The sequence below is a fragment of the Muntiacus reevesi genome, chromosome 11 (assembly GCF_963930625.1).
Source record: "Muntiacus reevesi chromosome 11, mMunRee1.1, whole genome shotgun sequence".
Lineage (NCBI taxonomy): Eukaryota > Metazoa > Chordata > Mammalia > Artiodactyla > Cervidae > Muntiacus > Muntiacus reevesi.
This window is the reverse complement of record NC_089259.1, coordinates 28,268,814-28,292,841: the sequence shown is the minus strand read 5'-3', so window position 1 is coordinate 28,292,841 and position 24,028 is coordinate 28,268,814. Positions and strand designations below refer to the sequence as shown.

The 24,028-nt window shown below is 47.8% G+C and overlaps 1 protein-coding gene across 1 annotated transcript; it reads left to right on the top strand.

The window, feature by feature from the left end:
* Window positions 1-768: 768 nt before the first annotated feature.
* ALOX5AP (arachidonate 5-lipoxygenase activating protein) lies at window positions 769-22,591 on the top strand. Its single transcript, XM_065902220.1, has 5 exons — window positions 769-892; window positions 7,300-7,399; window positions 13,922-13,992; window positions 16,962-17,043; window positions 22,145-22,591. The coding sequence occupies exons 1-5, from the start codon at window positions 823-825 to the stop codon at window positions 22,305-22,307; spliced, it is 486 nt and encodes a 161-aa protein (XP_065758292.1). The 5' UTR covers window positions 769-822; the 3' UTR covers window positions 22,308-22,591.
* Window positions 22,592-24,028: the final 1,437 nt, after the last annotated feature.

The following is a 24,028-nucleotide window of genomic DNA, read 5'->3' as shown; positions in this document are numbered from 1 at the left end:
CTTTCTGCTCCTTATTTTTATTTTTTTAAAAATAATTTTATTTGTTTACTTATTTTATTTTTAGCTGTGCTGGGTCTTCATTGCTGCTCAGGCTTTTCTCTAGTTGCAGCGAGCAGGGGCTACTCTCTAGTTGTGGTATGCAGACATCTCATTGCCGTGGATTCTCTTGTGGAACGCAGATCTAGGGAGTGTGGGCTCAGTAGTTGTGGCTAGTGGTCCCTAGACCACAAGTTCAGTAGCTGTGGTGCACGGGCTCTGTTGCTCCATGGCATGTGGGATCTTCCCAGACCAGGGATCGAACCCTTGTCTCCTGCATTGGTAGGCAGACTGTTTATCACTGAGCCACCAGAGAAGTCCCCTTGGTTTAGTTTTCATTCTCTTGTTGCTTGTTTCCTGTAGAAACATCATGATTCCTTCACTCGTTCATTCATTCATCCAGGGCTTATGCGGCTGCTACTCTGAACCCTGCCATGTGTCAAGTACTTATTTATTTTCCTAGGAATTCAAAGAAAGAAAGAAACATGGTACTCCTGGACACAGACCTTTTAGGTACTCCATGAATAAAAAACAAGTTTCACTTTTTATTCCCTTCCTTCTCTACTCCTGAGCCCTGCTTCTTCTGGCAGGAGAGACTGAGCCCAGGGCTCTTTGGTGGCTAGTTTAAAAAAAAAGAAAAAGGAAGAAGAAGGCCTGTAATTGTGCTGGGACCTTCGGAAATGCTAATGATGAAAGGCAGAGTCCGGCTCCCACTTCCCCTTCCTGTACAGTGCGGGTGTGGGGTGCCAGGGAGCTGAGCAGTCCTGCTAGGAACCCGAAACAGCCATGGACCAAGAAGCCGTGGGCAATATCGTCCTGCTGGCCATTGTCACCCTCATCAGCGTGGTCCAAAACGGTAAGGGAAGCCCCTTCCTCGGGGTCGGCTTGATGTCTCGGTGTTTGAGAGTCAGGCTTACACAATTGTGTGTTTGTGTGTGTATATGTGTGTACACTTTTTTCTTATCTGTATTTGTGTCTTTATTTGACTGTAGAGGGATGCATACACTTCTGTGTGAATTGGGAGTTTTCCTTCTCCCCATCTTTCTTTGGCTTTAATGGGGATGATTAATCATGTCTGTAGAGCTGGAGCAGCAAGTTGGTTGTATAGAAACCATCACTGAACTGTTTGCAATCAGCACTTTAACTATTAATTACTGTGGCCAGCTGGAGGGCAGGAAGCCTGAAAGTGACAATCAGATATATGTTCACCCAGACACTGGGTTATACCCAGTGCAGCAGGCTGACTTCAGTGCAGTAGGAGTTACCTATTACCTGTAGGCTAAAAAAATAAATAAATTTGGCCAGTGTGAGGGGGGACTTTACTTTTTCATTATTTTACCTCTGTATTGCTTTTTTATTTCTTTTGATGAAATATGTTCTTTGCAATACTTCCTTTTTCTCTAGCAATGTGTAATTTTTGAAGCATTCTTTGGTAGACATCATGTACTTACATAAAGGGAGAGAGGGTCAGAAGGATTTCCTTGTTTGCGGGTTGCATTTCCATTAACCCTGTGCTGCGCTGTGGTTAGTCGCTCAGTCGTGTCTGACTCTTTGCGACCCCATGGACTGGAGCCCACCAGGCTCCTCTGTCCATGAGATTCTCCAGGCAAGAATACTGGAGTGGGTTGCCATGCCCTCCTCCAGGGGGTCTTCCTGACCCAGGGATCAAACCCAGTTCTCCTGTGTTACAGGCGGATTCTTTACCATATGAGGCACCAGGGAAGCCTAAGAATACTGGAGTGGGTAGCCTATCCTTTCTCCAGGGGATTTCCATTAACTCTGCTGTCACTTAACCCAGGCAAAGGACCTAGAACTGAGAAAGGCAGGACAGGGCGGAATTTCTCTTTAAATTCCTAAGTCAGGACTGTCTCAGACTCTTTTTATCAGCATGGCCACTGTCTTTGGGTTTTGCAGTTTATGAAGGCAGAGAGAAAAATGGGAAGACTTACTCTGTGACTTAACGGTAATTTCTGAATGTTCAAATATTGTTACACTTTGGAAATGTGGGTATTCACTCAATTTGAGATATCCTGATATTTTCCCCCAACTTGAGTGTGGCCTTAGGTTGGTGATGAGCCTCCTGGGCACAAAGAGCCTTCTGGGCTCCCCATGGCCTCCCGGCACCAGAGAGACCAACTTTGCATACTCCAAGTCTGTTTCCTCTGTGGAACAACACTTGGCAGCTTTCTGACCCGAACATTTTCATAGTTAAGTGTCAATCAACAGAGCTACAGCTCTGAGAGGGTTTGAATGGCTCCGGGCGAGGCTGACGTGGCCCCAGGCCACTGCTGTTTCATGCAGGTGCCATGTTGGGGCTCTCTTAGCCTCCGTGAATCTCCAAAGGATCATTCATTCAGCCTGCATACTCCCACGGGGACTCTGCCTGGTCCAGGAAGGGTCTTGCATCGGTGGGGATGTAGCAGCAAACAGGGAAACCAGGTTCCTGCCTCCAGGAAACGGGAGGGTAGCAGGAGATGATGGGCGGGCAGGAAGCAGAAAGCCTGCTGTGAAGCCTCGAGTCCCCGTGAAGGCAGTTGCATGGGTGCTGGTTGTTCAGGCGCCCCCTCTGGCCCTCCCTGACACCCGTCAAGATTGGTGACAGGGGACGGAAGCCGGGGTCCCCCCAGCTGCCCATGCAGAGATTCGCGTCCACCCTGAGCTGCTGGCCCCGGGTCCAGAGCTGAGTGGGGGGACGCTGCGTGGCCCTGGAGTGTCCGGTGAGTCCTGGGCTTTTCTGTAGAAGCACAGGGAACCCTGAGCAGACTTGAGGCGGACAATGAGATTTCTAATCATTTTTGGCAGATGAGATTAGGTCGTGGGGAGGAGAGAGGATCGATGGCCACATGTCTGAGCTCTAACCGCAATCTTTCGGCCAGCCATCTTGGATAGGTGACAATGGGACACGGTGGCCTTGCTGACACAGTCCCATGAGCTGATGACGCTTCCTGGCGGGGAGGGAGATGGGAGTGGACCAGCTTCTGCTTTGGGCTGGAGACTTTTCATCCTGGACACATTGTCGATTGGGCTGCATTTGTGGCGGTGTGGACAGCACGGCACCCACGTCACGGCCTCTGTTCCTCCCCTTCCCCGGTCCTCTGAGCAGCAAGGGCACCGTGTGGACAGAGTGATTTTGCAATGGTTGGGGCAGTTTTGAAGCCACAGAAGGAGTCCTTGGCTCCCTTCAAAGGCTTAGGATCAGCCCTGCTCATCTCTGAGGCACAGAGCAAGGCTTGCTGGTCATGCTGAGACCACCTTTTAGCTCTGTTCAATGTGCTGGTGCAGGGGAATGAGAGAAATTCAAGTGACTCGGGAGATAACACCTCTACCTGTTTTAACCTTGAGCTTTTAGGCAAACGCAAAGGCCCAACAGAGGTCCAGAACCTCCCTTTGCAATTCTAATTAACCTCGGGGTTGCAGCCAAAGGTCTACCTACTGTACTGAATGCAGAACATACGCAAAAACTCTGCCCCCACCCCAGTTACATTCGAAACCCTTCCTGTTAGCTCTGGGAATGATTTACATGCTGTTGCCAGGCACTGGGTACTTCGTGTTTGTCCCAAGACGAGGAGTTTCGGCCCCTTTTTCTGTGACAGTTTGGGGGTGAGGGGGGCACGCTCTGGCTCCCAATTCCCCAGAGGAGAGGCAGAGCCCACCGACCCAGTGAACTTCCTCCTCTGCCTCCCAAACGCTCTGGAGTCATCAAGATCATTGAACCTGAGGCCCCCTCCCAGCTTGATCCAGCATAATGCATGTTTGGGAACGCAGACCACGTTTAAAGTTTGAGCGACCTGGACCAGAACTACCAAAGCCTAGTTTCCCAGGCCGTGTAGACGGATGCACTTCCTCTGCGTAGCATCGAGAGGCCTCCCACTTCTCGGCCAGGGTGCCAGCAGCTTTGACATGGAGCAAACCTGGGAAACGTGGCTTTGGAGAAAATGATTCCCACAGGAAGCCAAATTAATTAGGTTGGAGAGGGGGAGAGTGAGCTGAGGGGAGGGACCCAGGTCCTTGTGCGTGGAGACCTTGTGAATGGCGACAGTAGAAGTCTAGACCGCATCCTCAACAGCCCCTCCTGAACACTCCCAGGACAGAGCACTCACAACGCACTGGGCTCACTCTTTCCATTGTCAAGTGTACTGAGAATTTGCTTTGTGTCATGTATGGTGCTTTGCGCTGGTCATAACATGATCTCATTTAATCCTTGCCCCCTATGAAATATTCTACCATTATTACTCTTATTTCACAGAATAACTAAGTGGAGTTTAGAGAGTTAGTTGGAGATTCCAGAGTCAGTAGTGGTGAGTGAAATTGGGATTCAAAGCTACTCCAAAACGTGGAAGTTTACATGACGTATGTTGTCTTGGATTCATTCATTCAAACACTCACTGCTGGGGAAGTTCTCTGTTACATTGAACTGAAACTGCTGCCCTCTAATTTCTATCCACTGGTGTGTCTGTTCTTTGGAAAAACTTAGACTGTGCCGCAGCTTCTGTGTTTCCAAAGTCACCTGAAACATCCCTGGTTCAGCATATCATTTCTCAGCCAACTTGGTTTCCAGAGTCCCTAGTCATCGGATTACTCCTTCCCATCCCACCCACCGCCAACTTGCCATCTTCTTTCTAAGATGCAGGTGGGTGTTTTTCATGCAAGAAATCTGTTCCCGAAATCCAGACACCAGTTCTGTTAAAATGATGGAGGTGTGAGCTATTCTTGTGTATCACAGGGCTGACTCATACTAAAAGAAAATCTCAGAATCTTTTTATGTGATCCTGAGAAAGTTATTCACCTTCTCTGACCCACACTTTCCTCAACAGAGAGGTGGAGTTACTAATAACCTTCCATGTGTGGTGGCTGAAGGTGTTGCCTGAGATAACACCCGAGTCACTGGCAGAGGCCAGCATGTGGTAGGTTCTTGGTGACCGTTTGCAGCCTTCTCCTCTGGTCTCTCTCTGTCCCTCTGGTTTGGCCGGATGTTAGCAGCGGTGTGTGAATGCTCTCTGCATGCACAGTTTCTGTAACATGGTCAAGAATATGGAGCATAGAGTGTCAGTGTTTGGAGGAGTGGACAAACGTGGCCCAACTCTTTCAAATTTAGCTTGGAAGGAAAGAGAGGTAGACCCTAGTCGGGGTTCAGGACAGAGGCAGGCTTGTTTTTGTTCTGTTTTGAGGTTAGGAGAGATTTGAGCATGTTTCAAGGGTAAAGATTAGGATAAAAACAGAGACCAAAGATTTACAAAGTAGGGCAAACATCAATGAACAAAAACCCAAAGAGGCTGGCCAAAGCAGGGTCAAGGTCGCAGGTGGAGGGCTAAGACTTAAAAAAGAGGAAGGCGCTGTTCTTGGGCAAGGAGAGGAAGAAGAGAGGCAGGCTGAGAGAATAAGGGCCCCACCACGCAGCTGGTTGCAGAAGTAACCTTGGACTTTCTTAATACTGTCCCTGCTTATGTGTTCAGAGGCACGGGTGTCACCTTGGGTTCTGGAAAGACAGTGATCAGAATTTCCACTGTATTCTGTGGGGAGAAGAGATGTCCAGAGCAGACAGTTGGGTACTCAGACCCCAAATTGCTGATGGAGTCCCTGCAGTGAGCTTCTATGTGATAATAAGAGGATGAACATACTCTTGCATGCCCAGCTGGACTCAAATCCCAGCACCCCTCCCTGCTCCCCAGTGGAGGGACTGAGAAGGTTATTCAACCTCTCTGAGTCACAGTGCCCTTGTCGACAGCGTGGAGATGTACCGCCCACTTCATAGAGCACGTGTCCGGCGTCCACCAGAGTGCCATCATGAAGCCAGCCCTGAGGCTCTGCCCGGTGTGGGCACAGTCCTAGGGGAAGAGTGTGCTTTCACCAAAAAGCAAATCATAAAAGCTTTTATCCACGGACACAATGGATGAGGCAGGCATCCTTTTCAGCTCTTTTCGAGGAGGCTAATGTGAAGTTGATAAAAAGAAATCCTGTGAGTGGGATCCCTGACTGTCACCCTTCTTTTCTTTTTTCACTCTTGAAATAGGAGGAAAGGAATAAAATAGGAGGGGTGGGAGAGTGAGAAAGAGAAAGGAGGAAAGAGAGAGAGGGAAGGAGAGACCGCATTCCCCCCTCCCCACCATCCAGCCTGTAGACAAGACAGACTCTGTCTCCCCAGCATCTCTTCATCCCACAGCCATCACCCTAACCAGCTCCCTGCTGTCTATCCCCCTGTCCTGGGTCTCACCCCTCTAAGCCCTCACCACGCTAAGACAGAGTGGCTTTCTGGCGATGCCATTCATCAGCTTGCACCTGTCAGTCTCTCCACGTTTCCTCAAGAAGGCAATAAATGCAGAATTCTTAACGTGGCTCTCGTCAAGGTCATGGTCACGCTGCTGGTTAGAGAGCTACGTCCCTGCCACCATCTGCTCGGCCTTGGCTCACTCACCACTTTTCCTTGAGGCTCCCTCTGGCCACGCTGACCAGCACCCCTGGAGGCCCCTGCCCTCCTCTGCCTTCGCGTTTGTCCACAGCTCGGCACACCGTGTGATTTTAATTCTTACATATTGTTTGCTGTGTGTGGTCTGTCTCCTCTCCTCGTATCCTCGCTGGAACATAAACTCCTGAGGCCAAGGCTGTGTGTATGTGTGTTGTTCTCTGATACAAGCTGAGTGTCTGGAACGTGGCGAGTGATAACAGAGAAATGGCAGCGATTCACCGCCTGCCTCTCTTCAGCCTCATTTGTAATTCTGCCAGGTTAATGCTCCCCATTACAGCTCCCCCCACCCCCCATCTCCCAGTAAACTGGATGTGCTGACCCCAGAGGGTCTTGCCGCTGGACCTCTGCATATTCCATTCCGATAGAGTGAAGTGGTCTCCTCAGCTGTCCCCGGCCCCCTCCATCTGCTTGTTCTTCAGGTTTTATCGTACACGTCACTCCCTCTAGGAATCCTTCTGTGACCCAAACACTGAATTGTTACCCCTCTTTGACCCTCGATGGCTCCAGGTTCCCACTCAGTCTCAGCACGAGTCTTTCTTTACTCGGGTGTCTATTGCTTCTGGTGGTAGCATCCTTGAAAGTGGGGGTGTGTCTTGCTCACTACTGCCTTACCAACACCAAATGTAGCAATTAGTCGAGAGTAGTTGCTGAGTACCTTTGTGCTCAGTGACATTTAATGGAGGACAGTTAGGGCTGTTTAGAGGTCGAGAGAAGGAAACATTTAACATTCCAGGAAAAATATTAGGATGCCAGGCTCGGGATAGGTGCTCATTATGAATCCAAACCTTTCCTTCTGGCAGGGTTCTTTGCCCACAAGGTGGAGCACGAAAGCAAGACCCACAACGGGCGGAGTTTCCAGAGGACGGGGACGCTGGCCTTCGAGCGGGTCTACACTGCCAAGTGAGTCCAAACTCCGACACTGCTCTTTGACCCAGAGTGGGCCTGGGACAACCTTCTGGAGGCTGGGGTGTGGCGGGGGGTGGTGGTGGGTGGGTTCCAGGGAAGCTTGAACTTGACCTGGGAGACTTTGGGGACACTTTTCATCATCTTAGCAAGGTGCTGGTGTTTGAAGAGAGGAAGCAAAGGTGTTGGGGGTGTGGGAGTAGACCTTACAGCTCCTGCTCGGTCAGGAAAGCTCTCAGCCAGTCATTCCGTCATGGAGTTGACCAATTTCCTGGGGGTTAGTCCCCGGTTCCGCCATGCAAACCAGCCATTACTCACCGGCTGGCATCAGAAGCAAGCAGCAGGACTGGCAGGCGGCTGCCTGCTGCCCCGAAGGCACCTAAGCCTGGTCTCCTGGAGCGACCAGGATAGAGAGATTGAGGGGACTGTGCACTCGCTTTTCTATCTCTCCTTCTTTACTTCTTTTAGCAGAGAAAACACCTGAACAACTCAGGGAAGGAGGAGGGGTGCTATTTGGGATGCAAATCTGAACGGTGTTATCCAAACACTCATTTTCCTCTCTGCCAAATGCATTTAGACAAAGGGCTCAGCTATCAGCCTGTGGCCTGCTTCTCCATGCCTGTGACTGGAGGCTTGTTAGGAAGGGTGGCTGTAGCCCCAAGCTGCCAGGGAGCTGGCCTTCAGTCTCGGCTTGGAGGTGACTTTGATGTTCCCCAGAGAGCCTTGTAAAACGGGGCTTAGGGCCACACAAGGAAAGCTCTAGAAGGGTAGGGAGAAGTCGAAAGACGTGGTTTTAAGCCATGTAAGATGTTCACATTTACAGGAGGGGGATACTGTGTGTGGGGCACTCCCAGCCCTTCTGTGCTGTGTGCAGGGGGCGATGGGGAGGAGTAAAGACAGGGTGCTCCATCGGGGATGATGCCAGAACCTCCCTGAGAATGGAATCCAGAAACCAGGAGTCCTGTTCTACAGACCCACTGGAATGGGAGGCTTTTTACCACCCAGACCATTGTGTTCTCACGAGCAGCACTGTGCTCTTATGAACACAGCTGGTCGGTATTGGAGAAGTGGGGGCAGGGGAATTTCTCTGTACCCAGTGGGAAGCTAAGCTTCCATCTTGCCAGCAATGAGGAAGGGCCACAGCAGGCCAGGCCGCCTGGTTTCTGCCTTTTCTTCCAGGAGAGAACCAGCTCTCCTTCTCAGAAGCTGCCATGGGACTGCCCTGGAGGTTAAGACTCGGCACTCTCAATGCAAGGGGCCCGGATCCGGTCCCTGATCAGGGAGCTAGATCCCACATGCTGCAACTAAGATCCGGAGCAACCAAATAAATAAAAATAAAATTAAAAAAAAAGAAGAAGATGGCGAAGCCACCGCACTGACCTGGTCCCCACAGCCAGCCTCCGGATTGTGGAAGTGCGCTTATGCGGCGGGCTGTGCTGTCGTTTGAAAGACAGTTTGGAAGTTCTGCAATGGCATGCGGTCCCTGAGGTCAGAAGATGCTAGAGGAGAGTGGTGGGTGATCAGTGCTGCCTGGGCGTCTTGACTTTCCTACTTACCCTTCAAGAGAGGGGAAGGAGACTGAGGGGAGGACAGTGAGTTGTGGAGAGGTCGGACCTATGGCGGGGGTAGAGGAGAATTTTCTGTAAGATAAAGGTCATCCAGACACTGTCGTGGTTCTGTTACAAAGACCACTTCCTCCCTGGCCAGATTGCAGCACCTTGTGTGTGCCTGAGGTGGGTTGTGGAAGGCTCTGCAGATAACTCAGTGGTTGTTACTGTCTACTGGCCACGCCCAGGGCCTCCAATCTGAGCGCCTCAGTCAGGAAACCCCCAGGAAGAAAGTCATCCCCAGGGAGAGCTTCCCCGGGGCCCTCCAAAAGCATTCGAGGAGTGTGAAATGAGCCATGGGGATGCAAGAAGAAGAGAACATGTATTTACTGTTGCTATCGATAGGAAATGAAGCTTCACTCAGTTTTAATATACATATTGATAGGAGTATGTGTATATAATTTGTACATAAATGTACCTGCCATAAGCTTATACCATCAAAAGTCTTGGTTGATGGAGTGTGGGATCGTAAATGTTTAAGACCATAGAAAGGGAAGGTAGCATAAAGAATAAAAAATGCTGGTGGGCTGAAAAGACTAATGCATGTTTTTTAGCATAAAATATGGCTGTGGACTGATACAGACTGTTCAAGATATGGGGGCTGTCGATAAACAAGACATCCCAGCCAGGTTATGCCGTTAGTTCAGACTGGACTTCAGTTAATCTGCTCTCCTCCTATCTCCTTTGAGGGCAGAACTGAGTCTGATTTTGAGAGAGAAAAGGATTTTGACTGTTTTATCTTGTGTCTAACACACATAGGTTGAAGCTCTGTTCCCAGCTGACGAGTGCAGGCAGAGCAGTCAAAGTTTGATTTTTGGAGAAAAGTCTCAGTTAAGGGACCTAAGGTTCTTCCCCAAGGGTGCAGATGAACACAGACTATGGAGAGAAGATGGGTCTCTGGAGGTGTGTAATTTTGCAAAATGGGTCCCCTAGGTTTCAAGTTCATGGGCTGCTAACAGGTGTGACAGGGAAACAGATTCCCCACAGTAAGATTTTTGAGACCCTTTAAAGTGCTAAGAGACACTGTGATGCTTGGTTCTCCAAGAAGGGGAGGTCTTATTGAACTACAGAAAACCCTCCTTAAAAAAAAAAAAGCGTATCAAAGGTTTGGTGTCTCATAAAAATGCATTTTGGTAAATGACACCCTAAGGTTTCTCCTCCCCTTCACCTCTCATCCTAGGCTCACTTCTAAGTGGCATGGACTTGTCCAGTGATTTGAACGTGATCCATCTACATTGGTTCTATTGATTGGTATTGATCCTATTACTGTTATTAATGATATTTGCTTCATTAATTAATTAATTTAAAGTCTTATTGAAACAGAGTTGATTTACAATGTTGTGTTAGTTTCAAGCATATAGCAAAGTGATTCAGTTACATGCATGCATTCTAAGTTGCTAAGCTGTGTCCGATTCTTTGTGACCCTGTAGACTTCAGCACATCAGATTTTTCTTTCACTATCTCCTGGAGTTTGTTCTAACTCATGTCCATTAAGTCTGCGATGCCATCCAGCCATTTCATCCTCTGTTGCCCGTTTCTCCTCTTGCCCTCACTCTTTCCCAGCCTCGGGGTTTTTTCCAGTGAATTGGTTCTTTGCATCATGTGGCCAAAGTATTGGAGCTTCAGCTTCAACATCAGTCCTTCCAATGAATATTCAGTGTTGATTTCCTTTAGAATTTGATTTCCTTGCTGTCCAAGGGACTTTCAAGAGTTTTCTCTAGCACTGCAGTTCGTAAACATCATTTCTTCAGTGCTCAGCCTTCTTTATGATCCAACTCACATCCAACTCACATGACTATTGGAAAAGCCATAGGTTTGACTAGACAGGCCTTTGTTGGCAAAGTGATGTCTCTACTTTTTAATACACTGTCTAGGTTTGTCATAGCTATTCTTCCAAGGAGCAAGCGTCTTTTAATTTCACAGGGGCAGTCACTACCCACAGTGATTTTGGTGCCCAAGAAAATACAATCTGCCACTATTTCCACTTTTTCCCCATCTACTTGCCATGAAGCGATGGAACCAGATGCCATGATTTTTGTCTTTTGAATGTTGAACTTTAAGCCAACTCTTTCACTCTCCTCTTTCACACTAATCAAGAGGCTCTTATTCAGTAAGTGCTTCACCCCAAATGGTAGATCTTTAAGGGGCTCCTGTCCTTTGGAATTATTACTGTGTCCATAGGTCAGTGGAAGTTCTGGGTGTCCAGAATACCTAGTGAGTCAGCAGGTTTGTTGGTTCCCCCATGCTCATATCCCAGGACAGGATACATTGGTTTCTTATCTTTCCACTTGTCAACTTCTCCAGTAAAGGATTTCTGACCATCAGAAAGACATGACGGCCCCTGTGGCCAGGGACACAGCCCAGCCTCCTTGAGGGCTCTATAAGGTGCAGACCAAAAGCTGGTTATTCCAGGGTTCTCCGTGGTACCAACTGAATCATGACACCCTATCACTTTGAAGGTTGATATTTAGGAGAAAAATCATGAGAAGAACATCAAGAAGCTGCCAGAGGAAGACTCTAAGAAAGGAATTTGGATAAAAGGCCAAATATATTTTGAAGATTGCATTTTTTAAAATACCTTTTTGGCTGCACTGCACAGCATGTGGGATATTAGTTAACTGACCAGGGTTTGAATCTGCCACCTTTGTATTGGAAGCATAGAGTTTTAACTACTGAACTGCCAGGGAAGTCTGAAGAAGATTGCATCTTTGAGTTTACCTCTGTAGTTTGAATTCCCTTAGACCAGTGGTTCTCAAACTTGAGCATGCATCAGAATCACCTGGAGGGTTCTTTAAAATCTTACTGGGCAGCCCCAGAATTTTTAATTCTGTAGGTTCAAGGAAGACATTAACATTTACATTTTTAAGAAGGTCCCTGGTGATTCTGATACAGCTGATCCAGGGACCACACCTTGAGAACCGGTACATTAGACCATTGACTCTTAGAGCTTAAGTGGATCTCAGAGTTATTCATTATTCGTCTCCTGGTTTTACCAGTAAGGAAACCAAGTCCAGAGAAATTGCTTTGCCAATGACGAACAGCTGGTTAATGTCAGGTTGGGGACCAGTCCTCATCATGTGTCCCTCCCGCTGTGTTGCATCGCCTTTCCCAGTTCATCCTTCTGTGTCTTGTTATGCTGTGTTTCCATGGATGTCTGGATAGACTGTCCTGATCTCAACTGAAGCTTTTCAAGAGGACACTCACTAATTGAGTGCAGGCAGAGTTCGTTTTATAACACTTCACAGATACTGTGTTTTTCACCAGCTGAAAATTTGTGGCAGCCCTGCATCATCAGATGGTGGATAGCATTTTTTAGCAATAAAATATTTTTCATTAAGGAATGTACCTTGAGTTTTAGACATCATGCTATGGCACACTTATTGGGCTGCAGTGTAGCATAAACATAAATTTTATGTGCACTGGGAAACCAGAACATTCCTCTGAGTTGTGTTATTGCGGTGTTTGCTTCATTGTGGTGGTCTGGAGCTCAACCCACGCTATCTCCAAGGTGTGCCTGTAGGGTTGAAGAGGTAATAGTCCTGGTTTTAGAGTCGTATTAAATTCTGGCTTTGCTACTCTGTATCTGGGTGACCCTGGGTAAGTTATCTTTAGCTTCTCCTTGATTCAGTTTCTCATTTGAAACATGAGAAAATTGTGGTAGGCAGAAGAATGACCCCCAAAGATGTTCACATCCTGATCCCAGGAATACGTGAATAGGTTATGTTACGTGGCAAGGGGCAATTAAGGTTGCTAAGCAGTTGAGTTTAAATTAAGAGACTATTTGGGATTGTCTGGGTGGGACCCAATGTCATTGCAAAGGTCCATCAGATATGCAAGAAGAAGGCAGAAGAGTTGGGGTTGCAAAGACGTCATCAGCCATGGCTGGCTTTCATGTTGAATGGGGCTTCAAGCTAAGGAACACAGGTGGCCTCTAGAAGCTGGGAAAAGCAAAGAGACAGAAGCAGTGCATCTCCAGAAGGGATGTAGCAATGCTGACATCTTCATTTGGGTCCATTGAGACTGACTTCAGACTTCTGACCTGCATATAATACATTTGTCCAAACCCTCTGAGTTTGTGGCTACTTGTCCCAGAAGCCACAGGAAGCTCATGCAGTCACCACGTGTACTGGCAGGAGTGCCATGAGCTTAAAGGAGACCAAGTGTGTCAGACCCCAGCGCGGGGGCCAGGACTGCGCCCTGACAAAGCCATCAGCAGGATAACTCCCCAAGTGCCATCTTTGCCTGATCCACCCTGGCTCCTGTAACATGGGCGCTTGCCTGTCCTTCCTCAGCTTGGCCCACGTGTCTGAGCTGACTTGTATGTCTGACCTGAAGGTCTACTTAGGTCCCTCTCTTGACCCCACCCTGACTGCCACCCAGCCCTGCTGTCTGCGTTACTTACTTTTCAATTCTAAGAAGTGCTTTGGCATAGCCAGGAGCAGGACCCCGGCCAAGGAGAATCCATCAAGAAATGGCTTCACTGGGGAAGGCAGTAGATGGATTCCAAGCTTGTATCTGCTTTACCCTGCTGTCTGTTTCTGGAGGTCAGAGGAATTATGAATGGAGTCCATGCCTTGTGAGATGTGCGTGCGTGTGTGCTAAGTCGCCTCAGTCGTGTCCGACTCTGTGTGACCCTATGGATCACAGCCCGCCAGGCACCTCTGTCCATGTCCACCAGGCTCCAGGCAAGAATACCAGAGTGGGTTGCCATGCCCTCCTCCAGGGGATCTTTCTGATCCAGGGATCGAACCCACATCTCTTATGTCTCTCGCGTTGGTAGGCGGGTTCTTTACCACTAGGGCCACCTGGGAAGCCCGCCTTGCAAGACAGGGATTATTATTTAGGGTTTCAGGTAATTTTCAGACTAAACTGAGGCCTCTAATTTTTTTCCCCTTGTTTATTTATTCTGCAGCCAGAACTGTGTGGATGCCTACCCCACCTTCCTCGTCATGCTCTGGAGCGCTGGGCTTCTCTGCAGCCAAGGTAACCCGGGCTTTTCTCCTTGTGTGTTTTCTCTCCAAAACGTGTTACCGGGAGGTGTGAGTGTAGGCTTTTTTGTTGAAAAGACTCTGTCTGCTCTCCAGCTCCAATTCACAAAGCCCCGGAGAGGTGAGACCCTCCAGAGGTCGTTTGCCAGCGGGCGGGGTGCCAGCGTGGGCCCGGCGGTAATGCATCGCTAATGCTGGCTCCCTGGTGGCTGGTTGAGAGCGGCTGTGCTGACAAGGGTGGTTTCAGGCTAAATGTGACTCAGAAGCCTTAAGCAGCATGAGCTCAGACACAAGGGCATTCTGAATGAGAGCGTGAGGTGTCTGTTCTGGGTGACCGTCACCTGGCTGACTGCTTGCTCATCGCCTTCCGCATGGTGCTCCTCCTTCCGGCACGGGTCGAGGTCTCCAGCCTCCCTGGTCCTCAGCAGCCCACAGTCTTGATTTCAGCAAGTTGGATTCCCAAAACTGATTTAAAATTAAAAGGAAACCGAGTGGTATTTTTGGCCCACTTTGGAGACTGGCCTTGTGTCTGTGAAGGTTTGGTGTGACCTGGCCGGCTTCCACGCTGTGACCCAGCCATGCGAGAGAAAAGGCTGCTAGTGTCCTGTGATAGATGATTTCATTCTTATTGTGGTCACTCACGCAATAAAGTAGGTAAAGTGGACACTGTTGCCCCCTGTTGTTACTTTTGAGGATCTTTTGATTCAGGGAGATAAGTAACTTATTCAAGGTTGCTCAGCTGGTGGGTCACGGGGCCAGAACGGACTCCCAGGGGTTTCAGGATAAATTCTGGGTTTTTCACATGTGTCCTCTTACTTTATTCATTTCCATAAAAATATACACTGAACACCCACTATGTGCCAAGCCCTGTTCCCTGAATACACAGCAGTAAATAAGACAGTGATGGTGGTGAAGCACACAGCAGTTGGCAAGATGGACCACAGAAAATAAATGAATGGATTAATTCATTGCCAAGCCTGAGACACACCATGAAGGAAGAGAATCAGGTGTAATGAGAGGGGAGAGAGGTGAAGGCTGGGAGCAGAAACCACTTCAGGAGCACGAGGTGATCCATAAGGCTGTCAGGAAACATGTCTTAATCTCCCACTTTCTATCCTCAGTTAAATAAGAAACATGTCTAGCATCACCTGAAAAATGAAGTCAAACTACACTTAGAGTAGGAGTTATGATTCCTTTTATGTCTTCTTAGATGATACTTGATAGAGATGAATCTGGAGTTATTCTGGTTGGATGAAGGGAGTTGAAAAGGGTTTCAGGGCCTGGAAGTAAGCATTTTCTACTGAAACAAGTGCTGCCTTTGCCGGGAGACAAAATTGTTAGTCACTCCTGCTCGGTGTAATAGTTAGTCATTTCCTATAAATATGGTAGATTGGGTAATTTTTCAGGTGAAAGGAACACCAGCCTAAACCCATCACATTATAGAGCAGGAGCCCAAACCTCAGGGGAACCTGCTCAAACCCGAGAATTTTAGAGCCTGGTTTTGAACACACGACATCTCTCCTGGTGTTTCAAACAGCTCAGGTCCACACCAGAGGCAGGCACCGATCCCCAAATATGGACAGTGAGTTCAGTCACTGTGCCCCCTGATTTCTATCAGCTCATGTTCAGTTCAGTTCCCGGTAACAGAAAGGTGGGCCAGTAAGTTAGTTCAAAGCCATCTGAAAGGGACCAACCAGGAAAAACCTTGTCCAAGGCAGCTGTGAATTGTCACAACTTTGAAACCATCAGAGAAGAGAGGATTGGAGACCCGAGTACCCAGAGGGCCTGGAGAACCACCTGACACATAACGAGTGCTCTGTTAATGCACTTTATTTGGTATTTGAATAACGCTGGTGGCGGGGGGGGGGGGGGGGGGGCGGGTTTCGAAGAATTTTTATACCCATATTTCTGTCTCACCCTCATAGTAATTCCTGATAGGTAGAAAAAGTGTAATCAGCCTTTTGTCAAATGTATTAATAGAATAAGTTAAGCATTAGCTCCTGATCGTAACAGTCCTGATGGGGCTGGGTTTCTAACTCTTGGCTCCAAGCGTTCAGGACTCCATGGGGTTGTTTGGCTTGTGTGTTTTCCTCACAGGGTTGGAATGCAAAGGGCATTTCTTTCCCTGGAGATCTTTCCTAAACCATAGCAACTGTTCAGAAGAGGTTGAGCATCATGATTCCTGGAGATCCACAGGTGAAGGGTGTACTTTGTAAGGATCAGTTTCAGAGTAGGGCTCCGGGAGCAAGTCTAGCTTTCCTCCTAGATACACACACACTCAAACACAGACACATGTACATGCACCTACCAGCTGACAATCTTACACAAGTCCCCTTGACTGCTGGAATCCATGTTTCCACATCTGGAAATAGAAAAGACCATACCAAGACTTCCCTGGTGGTTCAGTGGCTAAGGATCCACCTGCCAGTGCAGGGGGCACAGGTTTGATCCCTGTTCCAGGAAGATCCAGCATGCTGCAGGACAAGTAAGACTGTGTGCCTCAATTACTGAACCCGTGCTCCTGAAACATGAGAAGTCACCACAATGAGAAGCCCACTCACTGCAACCAGAGAATAGCCCCCACTTGCCACAACTAGAGAAAGTCCAGGTACAGCAAGGAAGACACAGCACAGCCAAAGATACAATAAATACATAAAACAGAAAAAGATAGTACCAGTCATGTGAAAAGGATTCCCATTAGATGACGGGTATGAAAAGACTTTGTATGAAATGACACTGTGATGCCAATACAAGGCAGCATGACTATTCTTAAGGATCTCAGGAGGCTTCCTGTCCCCAGCTCTTTGCTGAGCTCGCGTCAGCCCCGACTGGCAGAAGCTGAGGCCTCTGCTTGATTTTGGGACCAACACTGATTACCTAATGGCTGTGTTAGTACTGGGTTCACTTAGTACTTAGTTTTGGCGTCTAGGACACTAACACAGGCATTGTCCTTTCTCCTCTTAGTTCCTGCTGCCTTTGCTGGACTGATGTACCTGTTCGTGAGGCAGAAGTACTTCGTTGGCTACCTGGGGGAGAGAACTCAGAGGTAGGCCGCTGGGACGGTGTAAGAACCATGGAAGGACTGGCACTTTTCCAGCAGGAAGAGTGGTCAGTCATTCAACAATATTCCCCTGACCAGGCAAGGCCACGAGGTGTCGGATGGGGGAGGGCGACTCAATCTCTCATCCTTTTTCCTCCTTGAACTTTGCTGGTTCTGGAAATACAGCCAGGGCCCTTGACTAGTTTTCCCATTAAAAAAAAAAAACAACATTCCTCCACATGGTGCTGGGCTCCCAAAGGATGCTTTAAAAGCATGCCTTGCAAAATCACAGCCTCTACTCCCACCCTGCCGCATCTGGGCCTCAAATTACATCCCCCTGTCTGGCTTCCCAAAGCCTGCAGAGAGTGAAGCATGCTGTTGTCTGCCTAGGGGAAGGAGAACTATAGCATGCACCTTGTGAAAGTTCTCTTGAGTAACAGACATCGGGGACCCGCGGAAAGAGTGTTGAGAAAGTCAAACACAATCACCGGTGGCAGATAGAGACAGTGTAGGCGACAAGTGTCCTTTCCTTAGACCTGGGTTGGGAAAGCTGGGTTTTAGTAAAGTAAATGATGATACTTAGAGAAGAAAGGTTCGAGTTACAGTTTGCCGCCAGTTCCGGAGCGATCAGAGTCGCTGATGGGTTCCAAGGGTGGGGAAGATGCTGTGGGGGCTGCTGCCCACGTGCTGCCCCCAGCTCACCCCCCCATTCCGCTTCTTGTTCCTCTCCATGTCTCACAATAGCGCCCCCTACCCCCCGTTTGATTCCTGGATTGGAAAGATCTGCTGGAGAAAGGATAGGCTACCCACTCCCGGAGTCTTGGGCTTCCCTTATGGCTCAGCTGGTAAAGAATATGCCTGCAATGTGGGAGACCTGGGTTCGATCCCTGGGTTGGGAAGATCCCCTGGAGAAAGGAAAGGCTACCCACTCCAGTATTCTTGCCTAGAAAATCCCATGGACAGAGGAGCCGTGTGGGCTGCATTCCACGGGGTTGAGAAGAGTCGGACACAACTGAGCGACTTCACTTTCACTTTCTGGTGGATAAGGCTGCCCAGAAAGCTGAGAAGTGATCAGAGAACCCTCTTCAGTGGCGACAAAGGCAGTGACATCCCTGGAGAAGTTGTCTGGGAAGGGTTAAAGCCCCAGAGAACTGCCTAGAGAACCACCTCCTTGAGGGGCGCTACACCTCCAGTCCTTAGAAACATGCTGCCCAGACCAAGAACACCACTATTTCATTGGGAGGCACTCCTTTCATCCTTCACCACAGATTTATCTTGAACAGGTTCTGAAATAGCTTCACAAATCACTTTCCCTCCTTTCTGTAATGAGCATATGGTGGCCTCATTCATGTGATAAATCTGACTCACTACAATATTTGACTTTTAACAATTTAATTTTTTTGAAGCCTCTATTCTCTGGCTGAAAAAAAAAATAGACTCCTTTACCTTCTTTCCACTTCTTTACCAACATTAGCAGGTAATTCTCTGTATTTGTCTTTGAGGCTGCCAGAACAAAGTGCTCCATGCAGACCAGGGGGTTTAAATAACAAGAATGTATTTTCTTATCGTCCTGGAGACTGGCAGTCCAAAATCAAGACAATGGCAGAGTTGTTCTTTCCTGAGGTCTCTCTTCTTGGCTTGTACTTGGCCGTCTTCTTCCTGTGACCTCAAGGGTCTTCCCACTGTGTGTGTCTATGTCGTAACCTTCTCTGTAAAATGTTTTTTAAAATGCATTATTTATTTTTGGCTGTGCTGAGTCTTTGTTGCTTCACAGGTTTTTCTCTAGTTGTAGGGAGCAGGGGTTACTCTCTAGCTGTGGTGCGTGGGCTTCTCATTGCGATGCCTTCTCTTATTGTGGAGCTCAGTTCAGCTCTGGGGTGCGTGGGCTTCAGTAGGTACAGTGCTTGGGCTCAGTTCTTGTGGCTCCTGGGCTCTAGAGCACAGGTTTCAATAGTTGTGACACATGGGGTTAATTATGCCACAGCGTGTGGGATCTTCCCAGATCAGGGATCGAACCTATGTCCCCTGCACTGGCAGATGGATTCTTTACCACTGAGCTACCAGGGAAACTCCGCTAACCTTCTCTTTAAAAAAATTTTAAAAAACTTTTTTTGGCTGCGTGAGATCCCAGCTCGCCTGAACAGGGATCAAATCTGCATTCCCTGCATTGAAAGCACAAAGTCTTTTTTTTTTTTTTAATTTATTTTAATTGGAGGTGAATTACTTTAAAATATTGTGGTGGTTTTTGCTATACATTGACATGAATCAGCCATGGGTGTACATGTGTTCCCCATCCTGACCCTCCCTCCCACCTCCCTCCCGATCCCATCACTCTGAGTCATCCCAGTGCACCAGCCCTGAGCATCCTGTCTCATGCATCGAACCTGGACTGGCGATCTGTTTCACATATGATAACATACATGTTTCAATGCTATTCTCTCAAATCATCCCACCCTCGCCTTCTCCCACAGAGTCCAAAAGTCTGTTCTTTACATCTGTGTCTCTTTTGCTGTCTCGCATATAGGGTCATCGTTACCATCTTTCTAAATTCCATATATATGCGCTAATATACTGTATTGGTGGTTTTCTTTCTGACTTACTTCACTCTGTGTAATGGACTCCAGTTTCATCCACCTCATTAGAACCAATTTAAATGCATTCTTTTTAATAGCTGAGTAATATTCCATTGTATATATGTACCACAGCTTTCTTATCCATTCGTCTGCTGATGGACATCTAGGTTGCTTCCATGTCCTGGCTATTATAAATAGTGCTGTGATGAACACTGGGGTACATATGTCTCTTTCAATTCTGGTTTCCTCAGTGTGTATGCCCAGCAGTGGGATTGCTGGGTCATATGACAGTTCTATTTCCAGTTTTTTAAGGAATCTCCACACTGTTCTCCATAGTGGCTGTACTAGTTTGCATTCCCACCAACAGTGTAAGAGGGTTCCCTTTTTTCCACACCCTCTCCAGCATTTATTGCTTGTAGACTTTTGTATAGCAGCCATTCTGATCAGCATCAGATGGTACCTCATTGTGGTTTTGATTTGCATTTCTCTGATAATGAGTGATGTTGAGCATCTTTTCACGTGTTTGCTAACCATCTGTATGTCTTCTTTGGAGAAATGTCTGTTTAGTTCTTTGGCCCATTTTTTGATTGGGTCACTTATTTTTCTGGTATTGAGCTGCAGGATTTGCTTGTATATTTTTGAGATTAATTCTTTGTCAGTTGCTTCATTTGCTATTATTTTCTCCCATTCTCAAGGCTGTCTTTTCACCTTGCTTATAGTTTTCTTCATTGTAAAGCACGAAGTCTTAACCACTAAATCACCAGGGAGTCCCTGACCTTCTCTTTTTATAAGGACTCTGGTTATAGTGAGTTAGGGTCTACCTGGTGTTCTGATTTTACCATTATCACCTCTTTAAAGACCCTCTTTCTAAATGCAGTCATTCTAAGGTACCGGAGTTTAGGACCACGCCATATGAATGTGGGGGCAGGGAGCATGCTCAGTTCAGCTCAGAACGCTCTCTTTGGGGACCATACTTTTTTTCCTAACAAAGAACTAGAATAGGTCACTTCATGAGCAGGACTGTGAGCAGCAAACTAAGGAGAGAGGAACACACTGGCCAAGGAGCAGGGAGCTGTCAATTGGGGGCGGGGGGGGGGGGTTGCCTCTCAGATCCTGCTGTGTCTGGGAGTCCCATGGGGAGCTTGTCCACAGTGTGGGTTCTGATCCAGTGAGCCTGGGTGTCTGCATTTCCAACAAGCTCCTGTGCTGTTGGTCCGTGGAGCACTGTGAGGAGTGAGGAGGTTGATACTCAGCTGCGAAACTATTTTCAAACTCCTGACACTGGAAAACTAGGAGTTGCATCATGAACCTTTGGGGTCCCTTTCAATAAGATAAAATTTCTAACATTGAACCTATGGATACCACATTGTACTCTCTAGATTATAACAAGCAAGGGCCTGGCAGCCTTAAGGTACCTGTTTAGATGAGTTAGCTGTTCTTGGGGAGCCCTCCTGAGTGCCAAGGAGTCTCCTTGCTGGGGTCTTTACTAATAGCCTTAGCAACTAACAACCTTGGCGACCCAAGGCTTCCCTGGTGGCTTAGACAGTAAAAAATCTGCCTGCAAATGCAGGAGACCCGGGTTCGATCCCTGGTCCGGGAAGAATCCTCAGGCGGAGGGCATGGCACCCACTCCAGTATTCTTGCCTGGTGAGCTACAGTCCATCGGGTTGCAAAGAATATAACATGACTGAGTGAGTAACACTTTCAGTTTTCACTTGGTGACCCACTTGGCTGAACCTTCAAAACACACCAGTGCTGCAGGAGTGGACCATCCAGAGCCATCACAGAAGGATGTTCTAGAGGAGGGGAACCAAGGCGGCTGCCAAGCACAGCTGTGTGGTCATGTGTCACTGGAGAGACGCCTCCTGACCCCAGTGGATGCTCTGTGCAAGCAGTATGGGATTTAGAGCCTGTGAGAGAAGGAGACAAAATCATCCAGTACTAAAAAGTCTCCCTTTCTTGATTTGCTTCATATGTAAAGGCCTGCCTTCCAGCCCTGGAGGCCAGCTCTCATTAGTGGGAACTTGAGCTCCAGCCTCAGGAGACTAGATTGAGCCCTTGGATGCAAGAGCATCTCTTAGAATCCACCAGGCTTCTTGGTTCATGTACACCATCCTTTCTCACACAGAGGGCCTGAAAATCCTGAATTACACACAGCTGCCAGCATGGCTCTTACAGGTGCTCCTGAGAGGGTCTTCGTGAATCCATGGGTTCCTAATCCCTGGTCAGAACCCCGGCTACCAGCAGAAGCCACCACCTTCATGCCATCTGGCAGCTGGCATTCCCATGGTGCAGAGAAGCCAGAGAGCAGAGCCCTGATGGTTATGGGTTTAAGGCTCTTTTTGCTTGGTTCTGAACTAGATTCAATGACTAACACTAGCTAAGACACATCCATCCTTCATATGAAGTAAATGGAGCATTCTTGAGTAAAAGGAAGTATCCTTTAAACCCCATGTATTTCAAAGCGATAATATTTTTTGTTAAATTGGTGTCATTTGTGCTCTTCTCCAGTTTTCTCTCTGCTTCCTTTCCAGCACGCCTGGTTACATATTTGGGAAACGCATTATCCTGTTCCTATTCGTCATGTCCCTCGCTGGGATACTCAACTATTTCCTCATCGCCCTTTTCGGAAGTGACTTTGAAAACTACATCAAGACCATCACCACCACCATCTCCCCTCTCCTTCTCATCCCTTGACTCTCTGCTGAATTCCGGGTGGGTGTGCTCAGCTAATCGATACCTAGAAGCCATCATAACTCAACCCTTTAAAAGAGGCTGTAAATCTAATGACCTGCTGGGCTTTGCAGCTTGAGTGAACCTCGCTTTTCCTGGAAGAGGAAATGTTCACATCAGCCCCGCATCAGCTGTGGCCCCACATTTGCAAATGCAGATCCCTTCTGTGTGTTTCGTGACTTATCCTGCTTTCTGGAGAAGTTTTGTGACCCAGTTTATGTTTTCCTAAAATAAAATGCAGACATATGTTTGAGGCTGGTGGTTGAGTTTTGGGTGAGTATATTGCTACAGTTGAATAACTAGGCTGTTTTCCTCAATCTTAATGATGATAATAAAAAATATGCTATCTACACACACACACACACACACACACACACGCACACACACACACATGCACACACACACATACATACATACACTCCTGGAAGGTCACCAATGGTCAACTGGGAGTATCTCTGGGTGAAGAGATTTGGGATATGTTTTTTACTCTGTTATTTATATTTTTGCATATTATTTGGAAAATTTTAAGGAGCAAATAAATACCACTAAACAAAGTAACAGGACACAACTGAAGACTGCCTTTTCCAAGATGCCTTCCCTAACTCCAGATTGGTCTAATGTTGCCCCCGACCCTCCACAGCACCCTATGCACATTTCAACTGCAGCAAATTTATACCACGATGTCAAGCTGTTTCTTAGTCTGTACCACTGGTCCCCACTAAATCATCAGCTCTTGAATACTGTGCTGTGCTCAGTACTTGTGGCCCCATGGACTGCAGCACACCAGGCTTCACTGCCCTTCACTATCTCCTGCGGTTTACTCAAACTCATGTCCATTGAGTCAGTGATGCCATCCAACCATCTCTTCCTCTGTCGTCCCCTTCTCCTCCTTCCCTCAATCTTTCCCAGCATCAGGGTCTTTTCCAACGAGTCTGCTCTTTGCATCGGGTGGCTACAGACTTGGAGCTTCAGCTTTAGCTTCAACATCAGTCCTTCCATGAGGGGCCCCTCTCTGAATAGGAGGCAGTGTGACATAGTGACCAGACCCTTCAGAGTTCCAGCCCTGGGCTGGACCCCTGCTCCCACATCCTCAGTCCTGAGCCTCAGCTTTTGCATGTGCTAAATTGTGGTAATTACAATGCCGGACTTAGGGGGTGCTGTGAGGAATAATGAGATAAAGCAATTGATTATGTTCAGCACCTAGTAAGTGCTGAGTACTATGATCTATTATTGTTATATTTATTATTGGGATCTTATTGCTTTCATTTTCTGTTGTGGCATAATGAAATCCCACACACTTCATGGCTTAAAATCACATACATTTCATTGCAGCACTATTTACAATAGTCAAGACATGGAAACACCATAGATGGCCATTGACAGTGAATGGTTAAAGACGACGTGGTACATGTGTACAATGGAATGTTCAGTTCAGTCCAGTTCAGTTGCTCAGTCGTGTCTGACTCTTTGCAGCCCCATGAATCTCAGCACCCCAGGCCTCCCTGTCCATCACCAACTTTCGGAGTTTACCCAAACTCATGTCCATCGAGTTGGTGATGCCATCCAGCCATCTCATCCTCTGTCATCCCCTTCTCCTCCTGCCCCCATTCCCTCCCAGCATCAGGGTCTTTTCCAATGAGTCAACTCTTCACATGAGGTGGCCAAAGTATTGGAGTTTCAGCTTC

What these genes read in the sequence shown, in the direction of transcription:
- ALOX5AP (XM_065902220.1), top strand. Translation starts at nt 823, where the DNA reads ATGGACCAAGAAGCCGTGGGCAATATCGTCCTGCTGGCCATTGTCACC. An exon ending in CATCAGCGTGGTCCAAAACG is followed by an intron (nt 893 to 7,299) that starts GTAAGGGAAGCC and finishes TCCTTCTGGCAG; the next exon opens with GGTTCTTTGCCCACAAGGTG. An exon ending in GAGCGGGTCTACACTGCCAA is followed by an intron (nt 7,400 to 13,921) that starts GTGAGTCCAAAC and finishes TTTATTCTGCAG; the next exon opens with CCAGAACTGTGTGGATGCCT.